General features: G+C 42.9%; 4 protein-coding genes across 4 annotated transcripts; 2 read left to right on the top strand and 2 right to left on the bottom strand.

The window, feature by feature from the left end:
- Positions 1-860: 860 nt before the first annotated feature.
- cog7 (component of oligomeric golgi complex 7) lies at positions 861-8,860 on the bottom strand. Its single transcript, XM_069664027.1, has 17 exons — positions 8,391-8,860; positions 6,773-6,921; positions 6,496-6,612; positions 6,222-6,390; positions 6,028-6,110; positions 5,814-5,936; positions 5,489-5,687; positions 5,279-5,406; positions 5,028-5,182; positions 4,819-4,935; positions 3,513-3,578; positions 3,204-3,390; positions 2,946-3,086; positions 2,702-2,785; positions 2,392-2,506; positions 1,697-1,840; positions 861-1,597 (listed from the first exon to the last, which is right to left on the bottom strand). Exons 1-17 carry the CDS (start codon positions 8,554-8,556, stop codon positions 1,431-1,433), a joined length of 2,310 nt encoding a protein of 769 aa, XP_069520128.1. The 5' UTR covers positions 8,557-8,860; the 3' UTR covers positions 861-1,430.
- Positions 8,861-10,731: 1,871 nt separating this feature from the next.
- Positions 10,732-11,625, top strand: LOC138593098 (myeloid-associated differentiation marker-like protein 2). Its single transcript, XM_069663936.1, has one exon. The coding sequence runs from the start codon at positions 10,732-10,734 to the stop codon at positions 11,623-11,625; it is 894 nt and encodes a 297-aa protein (XP_069520037.1).
- Positions 11,626-14,759: 3,134 nt separating this feature from the next.
- On the top strand, positions 14,760-15,630 carry LOC138594022 (myeloid-associated differentiation marker-like protein 2). The gene has a single exon (XM_069665111.1). The coding sequence runs from the start codon at positions 14,760-14,762 to the stop codon at positions 15,600-15,602; it is 843 nt and encodes a 280-aa protein (XP_069521212.1). The 3' UTR covers positions 15,603-15,630.
- Positions 15,631-16,067: 437 nt separating this feature from the next.
- mss51 (MSS51 mitochondrial translational activator) lies at positions 16,068-18,345 on the bottom strand. Its single transcript, XM_069665031.1, has 6 exons — positions 18,305-18,345; positions 17,638-17,787; positions 17,438-17,562; positions 16,738-17,301; positions 16,553-16,646; positions 16,068-16,405 (listed from the first exon to the last, which is right to left on the bottom strand). Exons 1-6 carry the CDS (start codon positions 18,319-18,321, stop codon positions 16,198-16,200), a joined length of 1,158 nt encoding a protein of 385 aa, XP_069521132.1. The 5' UTR covers positions 18,322-18,345; the 3' UTR covers positions 16,068-16,197.
- Between the last annotated feature and the right edge of the window lie 553 nt (positions 18,346-18,898).

The raw sequence follows: 18,898 nt of genomic DNA, 5'->3' as shown, positions 1-18,898 counted from the left end.
GGTGACGGCTGACGTCAGGGCCAAACACTGGCCCATGTTGGAGGAGAGCAGGTACAGCGGCATGTGATGCTGGATGATGCTCCAGCTCCGTCTCTGGACAGCATGGACACTGATTGGCGCCAGTCGGATAACAGAGGCAGCATATCATCACATCTTTAACACTAAAAATAGTCATTCTTGAAATATCATACCACAAGTGGAGTCCAAAAACCCCTGAGAAACAAAGGATACCCTGATTCAAAGTAATATTAGTGCCTTTAGGCTTATTCAGAGGGCTTACGTTTATTTTTTGTACATTTGATGACCCCGGGAATGTGATTAATTTTAATTAAAGCTACAACAGTGAATTGAATGAGTATAACCTTTAAATTAGTTGGTATATTTAAACATTTAATTGACTTACAGCTACAACCTACAACTATCATCAGTATCAAATAATCTGCTGATTGTTTTATTGATTGGTTAATTAAGAGTTTGTCAGAAAAATGCTAATAACTGTTAGCAAAATATTACATCCCAAATTTCCTGACTAAACGTGTAAAATGTGCATTTCTTTTTTGATCATTTTTAAATAAATATTTTTACCTTCTTCATCGTCTTGACTCTTACCTGTGTGAAAGGTCCATTTTCTGCATGTATTCCCCCCGACAGTTGAACGTGACAGACGCGTCAATTTTCATCACTTGAGGGTGCAAATGCATTTAACACCAGTTGAGAACAAAAAGGCTGAAACATGGCACTTTAAAGGCATCGGACACACAGACAGTGTAATCAATGTCAGATCACGGAAGATGGATGTTGCAGAAAACGGGAATACATTTATGAAAACTGAAAACACGACAGGCTCTAATTTAGTGTTGATGTTTTTATGCACAGATTTTCACAATACTGCATGGAAAAATATGAATGAAACTGAATGCATATCATGTCCAGCCTCCACAACGAGAGAGACAAACAGAGATCACCTTCACCTTTACTTTTGAAGCTGATCAGAAATATAACCTTCATGTTATTTAAGATGAATTATATTAGTATGAGAAATAATTAACAACAAATATATTGGTCTCATAGATTTCAAATGCTCGCACACATCCCCTGATGTTACCTCCTTAAATGCTTCAACTTAAAAATGGATGACTTGAACATGTTTGACCTTTTGGCTTGACTTAAAGGCATCATCACTGGTGAGACATCATTTAAAGCCACATTTAGTTCAACATTAATCAGTATAAAAAAGTCTGAACCACCCTGATTTCATCTGCATCCCATGTAGTCCTAAAAGGCTGCAGCCCCTCATGTAAGACTGAAGGGTCTGTAACATGTAAACCCCCACCACTACTGATATCACATTCTTCTCCGCCGAACGTGCCTGCTCATCCTCGGACCTGAGTGCTGCTATACCTAAAGTATCCATCTTCCCCTCCTTTGCGTTAGTAGTCAATGAGTCGGAGGGCAGCGATGGTGGAGGCCAGGCGTCGCGGCAACAGTTTGGCTGTCTGTCTGTAGTCCTCTGGTTTGGCTCTCAGCAGGGTGACGATGTGCTGCAGGGCGCGGGAGGGCTGCAGGCCCAGAGCGTCCATCACATTACTAAGATAGTCTGTGGAGCAAGAGAAGATTCATTACCCGTAATCATTCAATGCATATACACTAAGTCCCTGTTACACTTACTAACAAGGTAATTACACAGTAACGTTACCGATATCTGTGGCCAGCTGTTTGGTGGAATGCGTGCCGAGTTGGGGAATGAGCAGGATGGCGTCACAGTACGTCTGCATGGTTGCCCGAGCGATGGAGCCCAGCCAGTAGTCTGCCGTGTTGTCCAACTCGGGAAGGTCATCGCCTGTGACGGAAAAGTGAGTCAGTTCACACAAAAGTTAGTGGTGTGAGGAGGGTACAGTGACGGGAGTGACATTATGAGAAGTGTTAATACGACCACATATGTTGGACTGACCCACATCTGCCAAGGAAGCTGATCTATATATAGCTGTATAGCTGATGGCGTATAAAGTTGCATTAAGAGAGGACAGAATTCAGCTTCTAATTTCAAGTTTAAATCAAGTTGGAAGTGCTTTTAATTTGAAAAACATTTGAAGATGAGCAGTAAAAAGGTGGATCTATTGTCTCATCTTTTGTGCCATAACATAAATATTTACAACTGGAGGATTATGGGTAATTTATGAAAAACTGCCGGTGAAATTGACTGTATAAAAGTGTGCTTATGTAATCAATACATCTTTTTAAAATATGTCAATAAATGTGATGTATAAAGAGAATCTTTCTCACTTAACAAATATGCAGGTTTCATCGGTACAAACAGTGAACAGACAGAAATATGTATGTATCATGTGGAGTGTTAGATTGAGAGGAGAATCAGGGTTGATGTCCAGAAACCTTGCTCTGGAGGGAAAGGCAGCTTCCCAGCATGCAGGGCCATCTCTAGCGCCGGGTCCTCCTGAGTCACAAAGGGCTCCAAGTGGAGAGGCAGAGACATGAGGTACTGTCCTATCTGAAACACACACACACACACATGGTTTGAAACATTAGCTCAATATGGTATGTATACTGTGAATATGTACAAAAAGACCACTATTCTGACTCCGCCTTATGAGGCAAGTCCTGTTGTTTATTGTATTTATCTGCACTGCACATTTAAATCACATCAGTCATACTTTAGGAAGTACTTTAACAGAATGTCACGAACATTTGTGATGTACTCCTGTGGCGACAGGCTGAAAGTAGGTAGGTCCTCCGTGTAGCTCGCTCCTAGGCCAGGTTCCTCTTGTCTCTGAACAGAAACAGGACACTTGAATCAGACAGCATGAGGCGGGATTAAAATAGACACAGTGCGTCCGACACACAGACGATGCAGAAGCTCTCTGCCGTGCACTCAAACGGCGTCAAACAGAACTCAAATCCAATCACGAGGAAACTTGACACTTAATCACCTCCATCTTGGAGACGAGGATGAGCTGGTGTTTGATCTGCAGGAAGACGGAGTCGAAGGCCAGCTGGTTGGCCTGCTGGTTGAGTCTGATGAGAGCTGCTCTGGGCTCAGCTAACAGGCTGGAGTTGCCTGTGCCCTTCTCCTGTTAGGGGAGAAAGAGATGCATAAAACAGCTGCAGAGGTTCCTTTAAAAAACACTTAATAACACACAAAAGTATAATAAGACTCTGTTCTATTCACAGAATGCTCCACTCCTTACCTTCAGGGAGTAAAGCACCTCCATCAGGCTGTTGTATTCTGCCATATTTCCCCTCTGGAGGTAGTTGTACTCCTGCCAGGGGTTCTTGGTGGCGCTCTTCCTCTCTGTGGAGCTGGCCTCCTGGATGCCTGTGAGGCTGCGTGGGCTGTACGACTCCGACAGGTACTTACCTGCTGTACCCAGAATCCTGCGGGAAGGATTGTTTGTATTCAGAGTGCACATTAACAATTACAATGTTGTTTCTTGTTGACCGTGTGTTGAATGGCTCAGGTGAAAAGGGAGAGTAAACAGTAGGAACATTTCCTTTACCTGTTCGACAGCTGCTGCTCAAAGGCTCCACACTGTCTCAGTAATTCTCCACAAGTTGCAATAATCCTGCAAAACAGATCATGAAACTGTTAAGCACAGGGCTGTACCAGACTAATTCACCGAATTCACTAAAGGAGTGCGCAGCTTTTGCACCAGCTAGAGAAGAGCCTCATTCACAAAGCACATGCAGGGGGTTAAATGCACCTGTGCTCAGGTGCTGTCATTATGCAGACATTCGGGGAAAATGTGGCCCCTTTCTATGCAAATGAGCCTCGTGGCAAAAGCGCCTTATTTGCAAACACCAGCGCTAACAGCACCGCGCAGTTAGAGTGAAAATGTTACCATCTGCAGAGAGTTAAGCACAGTGTTATAAGGGCTGTCACGCTCTGAGTTTACACTGATCATGACGACAATTCCACCTTTTGTGTGATCCAAAAAATGTATTTGTCGGTAAATACAGTCTGTTAATAATATATTGTTATTATTATTATAACCGGGAGACCCCGGCACACGGCACACTTAGTGTGGAGACGGTCTGAAGCCGTTACACATGACGGGGATTATTATATTTGGACGAGCTGCTGTTACGAACTTGTTATAAAAATAAAGCTGCATTACAGACGGTGAAATTAGTAAAACACCTGTCCAGTCTGGGCTTCACAATAAACTGTTAAAACAGCTGCCCCCTTTTCTGCCTGTGCATAGAGTTGAGATCCGTCAGTGTGGCGCCCACTTAATGCCTGAGAGCGCGGCAGAGACAGAAGGTGCAGACAGCTTCTCTTCACAATCAGACACAAAACAAGAGCAAACTGCACAAAATAGTGAAACTTAATGGGCGTGTTTGTGCTTGAATATCATCTGTGCAATGTGCTTTGTGAATCAGACCTTGAGACGGAGCAGATAGTGGGGCAAATGATGCGCAATTTATGGAGCTATCAGCGGCCGCAATTCATTCTTAGAGAATTTCCCCTAAACGATGACTACATTCTAAGTGTTTCCAGTCATGTTACTAGTATTTGTAACTACATCATTCACTGGATGAAGGGTTTTTCCCTGCTAGTTGATCTGAGTTAGTGGCAGGACATCAGAGAGGGACACGGGGGGGCGATGATTTTATATATGAGAACGCTTTTTACTAGTTTTAATCACCATGTCTGTTTGATTTGGAGTGATTTGGAGACCTCAGTGGTGATTGTAAAGTTAAGAGCCTGCAATGCTGCTGCTTTGCGTACAATGACACAATTACATAAGAAAAGTGCAGAAATTCCAGCGACAAAATGAAATGTAAAAGATGATTATTATTAACCTGACAGAGTTCTGGAAAGCCGTCCAGTCCTCCTGGAAAAGAGATGAACTTGGAGTATCCTCCAGTTTACACTTCTTCCTGATCGACTGCAGTGTTGTGGAGAAGTCTGACACATACCTGGAACAAGCACAGTTTTAAAAATCTAATAATATAAGGTCTGCAAGGGGGTCAATACGCTCGACAGGCTCATGACAATGAAGGATCCTCACTTGGTGAAGAGGGCTTTGAGGGCTTTGAGGAGGCCGCACACGGCCAGCCCGTCAGTCAGCTTCACACAGCGGTCCACGGCAGCGCTGGCCAGGCCGAACAACTTCCCGACAGAGTGACTCAACTCCTCCACACAGTCAATGACCTCCCCGTGTTCCTACAGAGAGGAGAGAACATGAATGAGTCAGAACAAGAGGTGGCACGAACAGAGAGTATTATTATTGCACGTGTGTAAATGTGTGTGGTGTCTAACCAAAGGTACAGCACTGATCTGGATGAGCAGGTGAGCCTCCTCCAGGTCTCCATACTGCAGCTGATAAGGTTTGTAGGGGTCATACAGCGTACACACCAGCTCATTCACCTTCAGGAGATTATGCTCACCTGAAGAGGAAGCATAAAGACAGAGCATAAGGACCTGACTCCTCTCACGGCATCTACAGTCATGTTTGGTCTGTGTACAGACCCAGGTGTGGCAGCATGGCGGCCTCCAGGCTGTGTCCGAAGGTGGACGTGGTGTTATGGAGCTCGAGCAGTGTGTCCAGACGCTGCTCTTGTGCCGAACGCTCCACCGCCGCGCTCAGGCATACAGGGATGGAGGGCACCATGGCGCCCAGAGTTTGGATCAGCAACACCGTCACAACCTCATACGGGTTCTTGAACACCTGTTAGGAGTCAGAGTGCAAACAATTAAATAAGGGGACTACTTTTCTGCCTAATCGCTATCCAGCGTGTAAACACAGCAGTGCAGCTGTTTACCTGTCTTGCCTTATTACTGTAATGTGTCTCACCTGGCTGCTCCACTGTAGCTGGGAGTGCCACGTGGAGAGGAGGGTGTCGTAGAATTCGGCAAGCTGCTGGTTCAGACTGAGCTCGCTCTGAGAGAGATCCTGCCACATGCTCACCAGCTGACCCTGAGGATGCCAGAACAGACATTCATTCAAAACTAGCACGTGCATATTCCTCATGTGACGGCTTATTTATTAAGAGTAAATAAGCACCTACCTTATGACACTTGTAGTAGTATGCGAGGAGCTGTGGCATCCTATCTATCTCTGTGAACACTTTAACAAACAGCTTGGCTTGGTCTGCAGAGGAAAGATATGTAAACAGACAATCACTTGTGTACTCTGGGAGGGAACTACAGTAAACAGAGACACTGAAGCTGGAATAACATCGAGAAACAAACAATTTCTAACCGATAGACATGGAGTTGAAGGTGGCCACTATCTGTGGGCTGGCCAGAGCCTCCAGTCTGTTTTTCAGAGCCTCCAGGTGGACACACTTCTCAGAGTAGTCCGGCGTGTCTACCAACATGGCCAGGCTGTTCTGCATGCTGGTCAGCTTGGAGGAAATCACCGCGAGGTCCTGGAAAAGAAAGAGACTCCTTAGAAATTCAATATTTTGATGCCTAAACTAAATAGAACCAGCTCCTGTCAGCTGCATGAGTGAGATGCTGTAGCAATATAAAACCTGTGTTTTGAAGGTCTCCTCAATGTCTGCACTCAGTGTGCTCCATTTGTCCGCCTCCTGCAGGGCTTCAGCTGCCAGCTGCATCCGGCCCTTCACCTGATCTATCTCCACCAGGACCTGGGAACAGGATTCACAATATGAAAGTGAAACATCCTTAGATCGCCTTTCACAATACATATTTCAGTGCTAACATACAACATATAACATTCAACTTGTGAATCCTGAATATACTTCCAAGCAGGTATATTCTATTGATGCAATAGTGATTTATGCACACCTGCATGGACTGCACAGTGTCTTGCTCAAACTTCTTGATGTCCTCTTTCACCAGAACCATTTGGTCCTTGAGGAAGGACGCCTCCTGCTTCAGAGCCTCCACATCTCGCAGCACTCTGGGCATGTTCTGGAGGGCCTGGATACTCGTCTCTACACACACAAACACAGCTCAGTAGTGAAGGATAGAACAAGAACATCATATTATATGTGGAGCCACTCTGAGAAGAAATAGCCAGCAGTCATTACATGCAATTCTCATTGGTATGAGTCCAACCAACATAATGCTGCACCTTATGCAAACTGATTTCTTCTCTGGTGGTGTCATGTTTCTTACCTAAGACGTGGGAGTTCTACTCTTGTATTTGGATTATTATTATTCATTTGAATGAGTGGTTGTCGTCTAAGTTACAGGAAGAACTATCTGTGTAATGCTCAACCACAAACTACATCCTCCAAAATGACCTTTAAGTTGAATCAACACCTCCCTGAAACAATTTGAACAAAAACTGAACATGATACCCTTCATGAAGGTCAGTTTTTGCAGCACTGTTTAGGCTGCATTAGTTTATGTTAGGCTTTCTTAATAAACTGGTAATGGAGTGTACGAACAGGATTCACAGACATAATCTTGCTATTAAACAATCCTTTCTTAAATGCCTTCCTTTGACCTTGTTCATTTACAGTTGAAGGTTTTCTGATAATATATCTTGTATTGTAATAATATTAAATTCAGATGGTACAATGCAGCAGCTGCACGGTGGTGCAGTGGTTAGCGCTGTCGCCTCACAGCTAGAAGGTTCCTGGTTTGAATTGATCGGACGTAGGGTCTTTCTGTGTTCTCTGGTCACTCTAAATTGCCCGTAGGTGTGAGTGTAAGTCTGTCTCTCTATGTGTCAGCCCTGTGATTGGACTGGTGATCAGTCCAGGGTGTACCCCGCCTCTCACCCAATGACAGCTGGGATTGGCTGTCATTGGGTGAGATGACCCTGAACAGGATAAGTGGTATAGATAATGGATGGAATAACATATTGCAACTACTACTTAAGACGACTTCATGGGCTTCATATAAAATCCACGTGAAGGAAGGAGAAAAACTCAGAGATATTTCATAGTAAAGTCTCTGATTTTAGATTACTTTCAGACATATTTAGTCCTATTAGGAGGATTACGAAAGGCAAAGTCGAAACAAACAAAGTAGGGTATATATTATAAATGTTTCATGCATTTGGTTGCCAGTTTATGAGCTTATTTACCTTACTAGCAAGAAGGTTATAATAAAATACATATGTGATGATGCAACTTTCTGCTCATTATGGAGCCTGTTGTATTATTATTTATTATTAAAGTCTACCTTTAATATTATTTAAGTCTACCTTTACTGATATGATGGACAATACTGTATAAATAAATTACACTGCAACAAACACAATGCGTTCAATAGGTAGGAATTATTGCAGAGCCGTGGTTTGAGCCTTCATAAGATTTAGAGAGGAGTACATCATGGACTCTGGTGACAGCCAGAGAAAACACACAGGGATTTTATGCAGCTTAAAGTAGCAGTACTAGTAGTGCAAACTGTTAACATGGTTTTAATACATTAGTTTACTTTAAGGTCTCACCCTCAATGGCATTGTTGACTTCCTGGATGAACAACTGCAGCTTCATGACCAGTGTAGCTGCGTGTGTGTCCGCCTTCCCCGGTGCGTCCTTCTGCACCACCTTGAAGGCTCCGTTCACCCAGTCCTTCACATCGAAATCATCGTCCAGGAACTTAGAGAAATCCATTTTTCCTCTTTACTCCTTTATTAGCGCAAGCAAGCCGGGTGTTCAGTCAAACTCTTCTGCTGCAGTGCAGTCAGTGTCATCGAGCCATTGCTAACGCTAGCTAGTTTTTCCCAAACAGCGGCTTCGACACGAATATAAAATAAATTGCCCAAGAAAATGAAATTATCATGACAACTAAATATAGTTCCAACAAGGCGACGGCTTCCTCCAGAGTTAATTTTAAAGGTTTACGGCTTTAAAGGAGAAAAGTAGAGGCATATTTCCAAATGTTTGATGCTGACAGTACTACTGACACTTGACAACAACTTCCTCTTGGTGTTTTCTATTTACCTTCCCCAGAAACAAGCGTCAGCGGAACAAATTGACCTGCTGAAATAAAATTGTCGAAAAAATTAAATATATTTCGTAAATATTAATGGGATAATTTGTTTGTTTTTGATAAATGTATATCATTTTTATCCAGGGAAAACAGAAAGGGGAGGAAGTGAAGCCGTTAACTTGAAGCTGTGTCACAAATAAATATATCCGTGCCGAAACGTGGGATGTTAGGACTTCTTTTCCGTGAACCTCAGGCAACCTTCCTTTCAGGCATTGTTATGCCAAAAACATATGAGCTAACCATCGATTTTTCAATGAATAATGTTACTTTTAAATATAAATGTTAGCGTCACATCATTAATATACTGTAAATGTAGGTCTGAAGCAAGAATGTATGCACTCTGCTTCCCTCTTGAGGCAAGCACCAACACAGAACAGTCTAAAAACACAGCAAGTGGGCCTTAAAATGGAGTTGCACAATAACTTATCTGTATTATGAGTATTATCTGTTTACTGAGGCGTGCACAATCAGTGACTTCTTTTTAGCCTCTTCTGATTTTCTATTCTTACTGTCCTTTACTGCTTTTATTTATTTACTTATTTATTTATCTTTCACTTTTGTTACTGTTTCATATCTTTTTATCTGTTTTTATTTCCTCTGATGTGATGTCATCTTTTAATGATCTTATTCTTTTATTTATCTCTTTATTTGTATTGCTTTGCTTTATTGCTTCCTTTCAATATCTGCCTGTATAATCACTTTTATTTCTTTTATTTGCATTTATTCTTGTTGACCTTTTGCATTTGCATTGGGTACTTGCCCTTTGTGGAATTGTCTTATAGACTACTTCTGTTTGGCCCCACTGCCTCAAAGCACTTTCTAATCATCTGTTTATGAAGGTGCGATATAAATAAAGTTATTATTATTATTATACTAATGCAGCACAATAAAAAAAATTGCATAGGTGAGTCATTCTTAATGTGCCTGAAGACGATTTATTTCTCATATAGACGTTTGGGCATCAATAAACAGCAACTAAACAAACTGTATAGCAATAATGTACATTGTAGATTATTTAAGGGGCATTTTGTGGAGGGTGTCTGGGTTCCCATTGGATAGGAAGAACCATACAATTAAGTATGAACTGGTAATAATGCTGCTCAGCATCAACAGGAAGTACTCTTCAATATTGTTAACCAACACGCTGGTGTATGTTTATGTATTTGTGAAATTGTCACTCAACTGGTCAGGGAGCAAAAGGAGGTCTGTTTTTCTGCATCACGTCCTCAGAAGCTTATTTGCCTAAAAGAAATGTCCGCATCCAAGGAACTACCAGGGATGTCGTTTCAGTTGTAGGTGATACTGCTGATGCAACTCAGGCATCTAAAAGAAAGCATAGACCAGGATAAGAGGAGCGTTTATTGCAGAGAGGGATCTTCCATTTTGTTTCAACTGCTTATCATGCAGAAACCACCCTGTATCAGGTGCTGTGCATCTCGTGTGGGCTTTTAAGTCTGGTGATGACAAGTTTTTATTGGAGTTTTAAAAAGAGATCTATATGTAATGGTTGCATTTTGTTGTAGTATTGAATTAATGTTTTACACAGTCATGCAGTTCAAGTACAGCACTTTAGTTCATATCAGCTGCAGCAGACATTTATGACTACACACAGTCCGTGTCATGAATATTATGCAAACCAGAAACGCAATAAAAGACTTTATGAAAAGTGGAGTTGGAAGGCAGTCGAGCTTCGGGAAACCCACATCAAACACACATCGACAGGTTTCTAGAAGCTCTCTCGGAGGACACACTGACAAACATCTTTCAGCTGCTCTGTCTTCGGTTCATTTAAAGCAATGGGAATAATAGATGGCGTGAAGGACACTTTGTCGAAGGCGGTGTTTACTCCTTCCACTCTGCTGTCGGGACGAGGAGGGCTGCACATGGCTCAGATCGTCCTGTGTCTGGTCACCTTCGTCCTGGGTTTGTTCAGAGGAGGGAGCAGCCACACCTACTGGAACTACGCCATGTTCACCTGGGCCTTCTGCCCCATCATGACCCTCATCATCACCATCGTCGAGATGTTCAAGCTGGATATCCTCCTTAAGTTATGCATGGACTGGCCTGACTTCACCACAGGGATGGCCATGTCCTCCTCTCTCATGACCGTGTCTGTCGCTATTTTCTACGCCAACTTCTACGCCTGCCTGAAATGCCTGTACGGCATAATAGTAAGCGTGTTTGCACTCTTGTGCGGTCTTTTGTACGTGCTCGAGGTGGTGAAGGACAAATTCCTGGACGGGAAGACGGGGAGTTACCTGGCTGCTCTGCCTGGATTCGTGAAGGTCCTGGAGGCCTTTGTGAGCTGCATGATTTTCATCTCCCTCTCTGGATACAGAGACAGGGTCGTTCTGATCTTATGTGTGATAGCGTATGCGATTCCTTTCCCCATCCTGCCTTTAATCATCGCCACCAACATCCTCAAGAAACTGAAGCAGTGTTTGCCCTTTAACCTGGACAGATTTGTCTTCATATTTCTGGTGATTTCTGTCATACTTTATATATTTGCTGCGATTATGTATCCCATTTTTATGTTCAAAAACAACCCTCATCCCCACGACTGTCCACCCAGCTTCTGTATCTGGGCCATTCAGTTCATGGTCGCTTTTTTCACATATGTGAATCTCATTCTCTTCATACTGGACCTTGTTTTCACCCTGCTTGGTATCTGTGGCTTTAAACGCTCATAAATATTGTGCTCACGTTCTTAAAATGTTTTCAAAACCTTTGAAATTTAATCTGCTTGTACTTCAGGTCAATTTGAGACCAATTGTGTATGTGAGGGAAGTTTTAGCTTAAAGTGGTAATTTCGAAGATCTTAGTTTTGTTCTCTTTGGTGGCACCTGTGGCGGTAAACTGTAATTGCGTGTGACATGCACGGTTGGCTCCGGTTGTAACTCTTGATTTTCCTCGCTGACGGTCGCTTTCCTTTTCAGACTGTTTGCCTTCATCTGAGCGTCGAATTTGTTTCTTTTTCTTTGGATTTTCACTTATTTTGAAGTCGTATCTGTAGTTGCATTGCCTAATTTAAACAAACAGACACTAACGCTGAGGTGTGAGTTGTGGTGGTGTCCAGATGCCTCTTACGTCTCAGATATTACATCCATTTATTTAACACGTTATTTATCAGTCACCATGTTCAGTAATCGGTCCAATATTCTAATATAAACAATAAATGCACACAAGCGGACTCGGTAAAACGGTCACACGACACGGCACGGTCAAAAACTGTTTGCTTCCACACACACTTGCCAGCAATTACCTGGAGTCTTCGCTTTATGCACAATTAACCGAGGCTCCACCGAGTGTTCAGTTACCAAATTACAATGAAATACAAAAGAGTCTAAGTAACAAAATGTCTCATGGCAGGAGAAATAAAAGACAAAATAAAAAACACATTTTGGCTCCAACAGTAGTCATCGATCTTTTCTTTGTTTGTTCAGCCGTAGTAGATTACTGTTTATTCGCAATGCTTGCAGAGAGCGGAAAAGCAGCCGCTTAGCTCCGCCTACTTTCTCTGGCAGACCAACCACTGCTGGCTGATGGAAAACGCGTCACTAACTGGGCACCGCTTGTGATTTTTTCCTTGAAAGTCGCACCAAATGCAAAGGCTTTCATCAGTGGGCCACAGGCTCAATCACCATTGTGTGACCTCATTCGTTAATAGATAGTGACATTTATTTAAAATAAATCTTCGAGATGATCACTTTAAATGATGCTATTAAACCTGATTTAAAGTTGGTAACACTGCCGTATCTGCCCTTAAGTCACAAGATTACATTACTACATCTGAGAAAGAGCTCGATGCTGTTATCATTTTACTTCTAATCACACTCAGAATACCAAACTTAAAAATAATCCACAGACCTCACATGTAATTGGAAAAACATGACCAACACATAAGAGCAGAACTGACACAAAATCAGAAATGGTCACAATGCAGCCATAGTGATACTAGAGGGTTTGGCTTACATTTCTTTGTATATTCTGTGTATCATTTTTGTATTAAGAAGGAGTGTCATTTTATTATTTTTCAAAGCAAGAGTTTAATCTGTGATGAATCTGTGTTAAAAAAAACTGTCCTTCTATAAATTTCCTGTTGTTCAGCCGCGATACAAAAGATTAACGGTACAAGAAATGTTAATGAATCAAAATGTGTTTTATTGTATCTGTCAAACATGAATGGAGGTGTTTCCTGTTAGCTACAGCCTGATGAAGGCCATTAATGCAAAAGTAATTTTTTGGTGTGTATTGGGAATAAAGTGATGCTCTGATAACATTTGTAACCTAATTATTTCACATTTAGAAAGGACAAGGTGTTAGTAGCCCGTCTAATAATGATGTTATTGCCCAATTTATATAACCTGTTCATAAAGTATGACAGTGAATTGTATCTGTATTATCTTGGCACAGATGCAGCCATGATGATGGTCTGCTCTGAGACCGTATTGAGTAGTAACGAGTACGACTGATGAGGCTTCTCTTTGGGGGCTTTGATGTTGCGTGTTGCCATAGCGAGGAATTTGACTGACAGCCAGTCATCCAATCATGACAATCACATACGGGGAGCTTTTTGAGTCGTCCAATCATGACTCCCAGTTCGTGCTGCATACGTACTTGATGACAGAAACATTGAATTTTATCATTTTATATTTAACAGCTAACATTCAAACTTATGAACACTCAAATCATCCGAGTCATCATGCCTCAAGTCAAGTCTTAAGTCATTAACTTGCAAGTCCAAGTCGAGTCTCAAGTCATTTATTTTTTGTCAAGTCGCAAGTCATCAAAACAGTGACTCGAGTCGACTCGAGTCCAAGTCACCAAGTCTCAAGTCCACATCTCTGCAACTACAATAAGCAGAGTGGGGTTGTTCTTGGAGATGCGCACTAGAAGCTACCATTAACACAAATCTTCAGGGGCGCTGGTTTAGCTCAGTTGGTGGAGCAGACGCCCCATATACAGAGGCTACAGTAGGTTTGACTCCCTTTGACTCATTTGGTGCATGTCATCCCCCACTCTCTACTCCCCACACTTCCTGTCTGTATCAGCTGTCCTACCAAAATAAAGGCAAAGAAATAAAAGACACATCATCAGTTGTGAACCCCGACATTTCAACCTATTATCACAAGACACCCTCAATCGCCTGAGAGTGTGTTACTGTTGGCGAGCCCAGGTGGGACCTCTTCTTTCTCTCCTTTCTGCTGCATTAGCAGGGGCTTTACCTGCCTTCCTGTGGGCCCGACCTCTGACCCCGACTTCCCTCAGGAACCTTGTGGTGGAACTGGCAACTAAAGCCTCTGCAAGCCACCTCCACTGAAGGCACGTGAACATCCCAGCCACGCTCCTCGCAGCCTTTTCCGTTCAGAGCGATATGTGTGTTTCTGTTCATATAGAAGCAAGTCATGAAGAAATGTTTGATGTTCAATAGTCGGTTTGCAATTAAACTTTAATGTAAAATCACAACGAATAACATAATTTTCTTGTTATAGCATAAGGGAGTAAATGTAAGTAACTTATTTAGGATTCTGATGAATGTTTGCCTGCTAAAAAGATCTCTGAATTAACAATAAATAATATATATACACGAACATGTAGTAGTAAAGGTTGTAACACAGCATACAGAGTCGAGTGTGCGTGTCTCCTTCCACTTCAGACATTCTCATTAACTAAAGGCAGTTCATGAATCAGAACATTTGAATAGGAGGATGTGTGTAGTCGTGGCTTTATCTATGTATAACAAAGGGTTTAACAGTTCAAGGACGGCTCACCTGGCAGAGCACTGGCAGAAAAGTAGAGACTGTTTACTCCTTATTCGAGCATCATGTGTGGCCCCTTCAAGGGCATCCAGGGCATTTTACGCCTCCTGGAAATCATCTTCAGCGCTCTGGCCCTCTTCATCGTTATCTTCCGAGGCAGGATGGTGAGTCCGTGGGGCGTGTGGTGCGAGTTCGTCTGGGTGTTCTGCGTCATCGTGCCCCTGGTCCTGACCGTGATGGAGGACAGAATGTGGCACCTCCTCCTCGCCGCCTTCCTCCCAAACTGGGCCGACCTGACCTGCGGGCTGACCTCCCTGTGCGCCGTGATGATCGCCTCGGCAACAGTGATCTTCGCGGCCGTTTTCACGTGCCTCTCCTGCATCGTGAGCATCTTGTGCTTCATCATCTCGCTTGTAGCGACAGTCATCTTCCTGATTGACGCTGTATTGCAAATAAAGGGGTTTCCATCCGGCTACTTCTCCAGCCTGAGAGGAGGACTCCGCACAACAGAGGCGTTTATAGCATGCATCATCCTCACTGCTGCCACCGATCACTTTGTAACAGCTGAATTGTCTTATCGGCCTTTTGGGATGATTTGCAGCATGATTGTGTTCGCTGTTTGCCTCCTGGTCACTGTGGTCATCATACTTCTGCATCTTCTCAAGCTGCTGCAGTGCTTGATCCCATTCAGGCTCAACATGATGGAGTTTGTGTTCAACATCCTGGCAGTGCTGCTGTATGTGCTCGCCGTCATTCTGTGGGCCACGTTCGGTTACAGACGCTACAGGTACAACCCGTACATCTGCAAAAAGTGCTCCTTTGCTGACGTGAATACTGTAACCATCGGAGCCATTATCAATCTTGTGTTTTACATTGTAGACCTGGTTTTATCCTATAAATCTCGCTAGAAATGTACTCTGAGATTTGGATTAAACACTGATTTTCTCGTGTTATATCGTGTAATTTCCCCAGAGGGAAAAAAACACATTAAATATGATATTTAAAAAGTCATTTTTTGGTTTTGTCATAATGTTTGCTCACTTAATGCTCAAAAGTTATTTAAATTATGATGAAAGTCATTACTTGACTTGTATTCAACTTAACTTATGTTAATTTAAAGAGACAGGATTTGTAAATGGATTTTAAGTGAATGTCTTTATGTGTAAAATCAGAGTAGCCATGTTTTCTCCCCGTACTTAATTGAAAGTTTTTACAGCAGACTTAATATCAGTAAATATTTGACTATTTCTACAAGGTTTTACAGCCTCTGTACTAACATTAGGAACAGTATATTCAAATCTCACCGTGTGGCAGTTAGACAGCATGCAGCAGAGATAGTGAAGGCAAATGTCACAGCCAGCACTCTAAGTCAAATGACACTAACATTCAACCATTTAAACACATGTATTTACACACTACTCAGTTATTTATATTATAATTATAGGATACAGGGACCTAATAATGGTTCTTAGTCCCAGACATCAGAGTTCAACACTCGGCTCTTCAGGCCTCCTCCGGCTCCTCCTCGAACTCCACCGTCTCCAGCAGACCCTGGAAGCAGAAGTAGTGAGAGTTGCAGAAGACGGGAGGCTTGTTGAGACTCGAGCCCACCACTTCGGGTTTCAGCGAGGCGAAGGGGTTGGCGCCGCTTCCCTTCATGTCCATCTCCAACTCCAACAGGATCTGCAGGGAGTAGGTCATCTCGGTCTCGCTGTGGAAGAGGACGAGAAGCATCAGCAGCTACTTACACATGATACATGTAATAGAAGGTGAAGCGTGGGACTGGATGAAGTAAATGTAATCAGTTCATTTTAATACCCAAATTCCTTTTTTAGGCCTGTGTTTGGCTAACACTGACCTGAGAGCAGTAAACATGGAGGGAATCTCATAATCCCTGAGCAGCAGAAGAGTTGGGAGCCAGCCCTGGTCCAGGCCCTGACTGGCATCAAACCCTTCACCAAACAGACGTAAAAGAAAGCAGAAATTCAGACTTGAGTGTGTGAAAGTGAGTTTGTTGTTGTGTTATTAGAAACATATTCTCACCAGGATTAAATCCAACCACCAGGTCTGGCTTGGCAGCTTCTTCTTTCTCCACCAGCTCCTCCCAGAACTCATGATAGAGCCCCCTGTAGGCGCTGATGTAGACCCTCTGCTTGGGCCCAAAGGCCCTGAGAGGAGGCCTCACGATTGGGCCGTTCACCACCTCTGGTCCCACCATGATGATCTCGATACCCTGATGTTCAGGATACATTTTATTCAGTTCATCGTAGTCGGTGAGTCTGGCTGCCAGAGTCTCACTCTGACCTACTCCCACCAGGTGTATGGTGAGAGGTTTGGACAAAGGTTTCAGGCCAAACATCCTCATCCCCCAGGCTATGGTGAGCGGCCTGGAGAAGAACTCGCTGCAAACCCTCCACAGAGACTGTTTCAGCTCCTCGTCGTCGGGCTGAGGCCTGCCAGCCTGGGTCCACAAGTCTTTCATGTTCGATCCATTTAAAGCGGGACTGAGGCGAGGTGTGAGATCTCCCTGCATCGCGAGCCAGTCATCCCAACCTTTGACCTCCGACTGGGGCTTTGACCATTTCTCTGTGGGGAAGGGAAGCTCTCCTAATAATGAAAAACAAAACATGTAATACGTTTTAAAGGTGAAAAAAAGAGGAAAAGTACTTAATTTTTTAAATATCCCTTCTTTCACATTGCTTCATTCATGTCTTGGAAGAAGAAGGCTTTCATACTGATTTACCTTTGATTAAAAGCCACTCCACCACTCTGTCAATGGCAGCCAGACGCAGCTGTGAGCAGAACTTCTTGTGTGTGGGCCAGTCATCTTTTTGACACTCTTTACGGCAGTAATAAACATGTAGACATCTGTGCAAAGGCGGGACAATAGTAAGGGATATGTGATGGATCTTGGCTGCACAGGCCTGTGGATTATTTTATTACCTGGCACAACGCTTCAGGTTCTGTGGGTTTGAAAGCTGTTTTGGCCCCTTCTGACAGCATGCACATATTTTATAAGATTCCTCCATCTTCTCAAACATCTCTTTTTGAGACCGGAAGGCCATGGGTTTACCTTTAGTCTCCTCACCAGCTCTGCAGGGACAAATAAATTACTTAATATTCTTAGAAAAGACAGTGTAAAACTAATTTATTAAGCAGCAATTTGAACAACAGTAACTTAATTGTAGAAAACATGTTCATTATTAAAACAAAGCTAGTCTACTGCTCACAAAAAGACAACTGAGACCTATACTTTTCTATTCTTAGACTATGAGGGGAGGGGGGTGGGGGGTTGTGTGGAAGGAATAATGAGTTTAAAATGTTGCAGAAAACGTGTCTAAAGCTTAGTGACAACCCATGACATGAGAGCTGATAAAACAGCAGGGAGCAAAAGTAAGAGACACGCTCTGTTGGCATGCTAGCATCTCGAAATGCCATTCAAATGTAGAGCTGTCATTACTAACGAGCACGAGGCGCCTCTGTCCTCGGCTTCACGTGGACACACCATGGTAGTTACGTTGTCGTAAGGAGGTAAATTTAGACATGTCCTCCAAAATGAAAGTTTGAGGTAAAAGAACGGTCGATAATTTGGCAAAAAAACCCGTCTTACCTGTCTGTTTCCGTCATTTTTAAATGAGTCTCACGCGCTGGTTCAGTGTTCTGCCCGGCTGCTCGTGCGGTTTGTCATCTGAGCGGCCTGTTTGGGGGCTGCTGGTGCCTGATATAGCACCTGTGCTAATCCTTCTAGAAAGCTCTGACAACTCTGGACGAATCCCGACTTCCCAAGAACAACAGATGTAGGGGGGCATACGACTGTACAAGTAATATAACAGTTTTAAGGCAACACAACAAACCCATTTTTACTGTATTTAAGGTTAAACTCTGAACCAGTGTTAATAAATAATATGAGCAAAATTCATTAATTTCAATAATTGCCCATGAACTCCAAAAGATGCCTATGCCAATTAAAAAAGCCCTGACCCCCCTCTATTAAAACGGAATTTCTGGATGCAATTACCACTTTCATCCACTAGAGGGCAGTGTCACACTGTACAGGCTGTTGTTACTCTTTTCATGAAGCTAAAATAAGAAACAAAAACAGACGGAAATGTAATGACATGTTCAACACATTGGTATCATCACATATGGTAAATTAATTTATTATTTTCACACATTCGAAGTATTTATAATTTATTTCATAGCA

This window comes from Semicossyphus pulcher, unplaced genomic scaffold, assembly GCF_022749685.1.
Source record: "Semicossyphus pulcher isolate SPU_LCO1_2020_fin unplaced genomic scaffold, fSemPul1.0.p SCAF_16, whole genome shotgun sequence".
NCBI classification, from domain to species: domain Eukaryota; kingdom Metazoa; phylum Chordata; class Actinopteri; order Labriformes; family Labridae; genus Semicossyphus; species Semicossyphus pulcher.
Note: the sequence above shows the minus strand (reverse complement) of the source record. Positions and strands in the feature narration are given on the sequence as shown.

Excerpts from the sequence above, each read along its gene's own strand:
- mss51 (XM_069665031.1), bottom strand. Across the intron at positions 17,302-17,437 it reads GGAGTGGCTTTTAATCAAAG|GAGAGCTTCCCTTCCCCACA; the intron begins GTAAATCAGTAT and ends TTTCATTATTAG. Across the intron at positions 16,406-16,552 it reads TCCATGTTTACTGCTCTCAG|CGAGACCGAGATGACCTACT; the intron begins GTCAGTGTTAGC and ends CCTCTTCCACAG.
- LOC138594022 (XM_069665111.1), top strand. The coding sequence starts at position 14,760 with ATGTGTGGCCCCTTCAAGGGCATCCAGGGCATTTTACGCCTCCTGGAA.
- LOC138593098 (XM_069663936.1), top strand. The coding sequence starts at position 10,732 with ATGGGAATAATAGATGGCGTGAAGGACACTTTGTCGAAGGCGGTGTTT.
- cog7 (XM_069664027.1), bottom strand. The coding sequence starts at position 8,556 with ATGGATTTCTCTAAGTTCCTGGACGATGATTTCGATGTGAAGGACTGG. Across the intron at positions 3,391-3,512 it reads GAGCAGCAGCTGTCGAACAG|GATTCTGGGTACAGCAGGTA; the intron begins GTAAAGGAAATG and ends TCCTTCCCGCAG. Across the intron at positions 3,087-3,203 it reads AGGTGCTTTACTCCCTGAAG|GAGAAGGGCACAGGCAACTC; the intron begins GTAAGGAGTGGA and ends CTCCCCTAACAG.